Raw genomic sequence first — 1,765 nt, forward strand, 5'->3', positions numbered from 1 at the left:
ACTATTATGTATAGAAGGATCTAGCTGGCAATTACAAAGTAAATAGTATTAAAATTATGAAATTAAATGTCTAGGAGAATAAGAACTGGTTGGATATAACAAAAAGGACGAGCTTAACTTCAAGACCAAGGGAACACGGAGGAATATTCATCTGGAAAGTCGTCCAAACAGAGGTGACAGCACCACGTAGACTCATGTAAATAAGGAGGAGGATTAGGTAGTCCCCAGTTTTTGATGATACTCCATTTTCAACAACTCTGTCATAAGTCAGCAAGTTAATTATTACGGTTGTTTGTTCTATTCTTGGTTTTGATGATGTTTGCCTTTTATTATTAGCATCTTCTCAAGTCTAATAGTGCTTTAAAGCAAAAAACCAAACTTACTGCCATCAAGTTGAAGCGTACTCAGCAACCCAGTAGGACAGGGTAGACCTGCCCTGTGAGTGTCTGAGATTCTCTTTATGGGAGTACATAGCCCTGCCTTTCTCCCTCAGAGCAGCTGGTGGTTTCGAACTGCAGACCTTGCAGTTAGCAGCCAACGCGTAACCACTACCCCACCAGAGTTCCTTGTGTTTTGAACAGTATACCATGAAATTGAACGTCTGTAAGTGAACATATGATCATCAGAAAGCTATAGGCTGTAATAAGTTACTACCAATAAGAAACCCAAAACAAAAACATTTGGTCATAGTGAAGTTCGCCATAACATGTCATAATTACCTAACTGTATTTTATTCATTTTTAAATTTTATTATTTTTTAAAGTCATGAGCAAACACTGCTTCTGAAATTAAAAAAAAACAAACTTAAGTGTTTTACCTTGCTCCTTAGAAGCTTGTCTTTATTTGAAAAGTGAGATAAATGCAGCTTTGAGTTTTGATAACCTTGATTATCAAGTGACTTAAAATTACAGCCAGAATCCTAGATGTCCCAGATTAAAAAACAAACACACAAACAATTATTCTTGGATTTTTATGACAACCAACACTCAACAAAATATAAAACAATTTTTAAAAAGTGTAAAACTTTTTCCACAGAAAAGGATGTACAGAAATATTAAGATACAATTAAAGAGAATGAATCTAATATAAAAATATGTGACTTTACTGAAGACAGAAGCAGGTGTTTTAACTAGTCACCTGTATAAAACAAAAGATATATTTAAAGTTGAAGACTTTTCTGAACCATTTCTAGTGTCTGTAAAAATGCTAAGATAAAACAAGAGTCTCTTGTAGTGAGACAATAGCTCAGTTAATACCAAAACAAAAACAAAAAAACACTAAACTTACTACTATATGAGTCAATGCTGACTCATAGGGACCCTACAGGACAAGATAGAAGTCCTCCTGTTTCCGAGACTATAATTGTTTACAGTAGATTCGAACAGCTAAACAAGGCTTAGCTAATAGTTTTCATAACTTATTAACTTCAAAAATTAAAGTAGGCCTCCTTTTCATGTTTGACATTAATATTTGACATAATTTCATTTAATGTTTGACATTAAAGAGAAAAAATGGCATATACTTTTAAGTAGTAGTATTACACATAAAACTTTAGCAATGTTTTTTAAAAAAATCATTTTATTGGGGGCTTGTATAACTCATCACAATCCATATATACATCCATTGTGTCAAGCACATCTGTTGCCATCATCATTTTCACAACATCTTACTGCTTGAGCCCTTAGTATCAGCTCATTTTTCTCCTCCCTCCCTCATAAACCCTTGATAATTTATAAACTATTATTATTTTTCCATGTCTTGCACT

General features: G+C 33.4%; 1 protein-coding gene across 2 annotated transcripts in view; it reads right to left on the bottom strand.

The window, feature by feature from the left end:
* The window catches only part of EXO1 (exonuclease 1), a 47,359-nt gene that overhangs the window by 6,377 nt on the left and 39,217 nt on the right, over positions 1-1,765 (bottom strand). Inside the window, exon 12 of one of the 2 annotated variants that reach the window (XM_004711652.3) lies at positions 818-919. The exons of the other annotated variant lie outside the window; for it this stretch is intronic. Coding sequence (XP_004711709.2) covers positions 818-919 — 102 coding nt within the window. The remainder of the gene's footprint in view (positions 1-817; positions 920-1,765) is intronic. 2 annotated transcript variants of the gene reach the window in all.

Source organism: Echinops telfairi, unplaced genomic scaffold (assembly GCF_000313985.2).
Source record: "Echinops telfairi isolate 266 unplaced genomic scaffold, ASM31398v2 ScPeMD7_655;HRSCAF=1070, whole genome shotgun sequence".
NCBI classification, from domain to species: domain Eukaryota; kingdom Metazoa; phylum Chordata; class Mammalia; order Afrosoricida; family Tenrecidae; genus Echinops; species Echinops telfairi.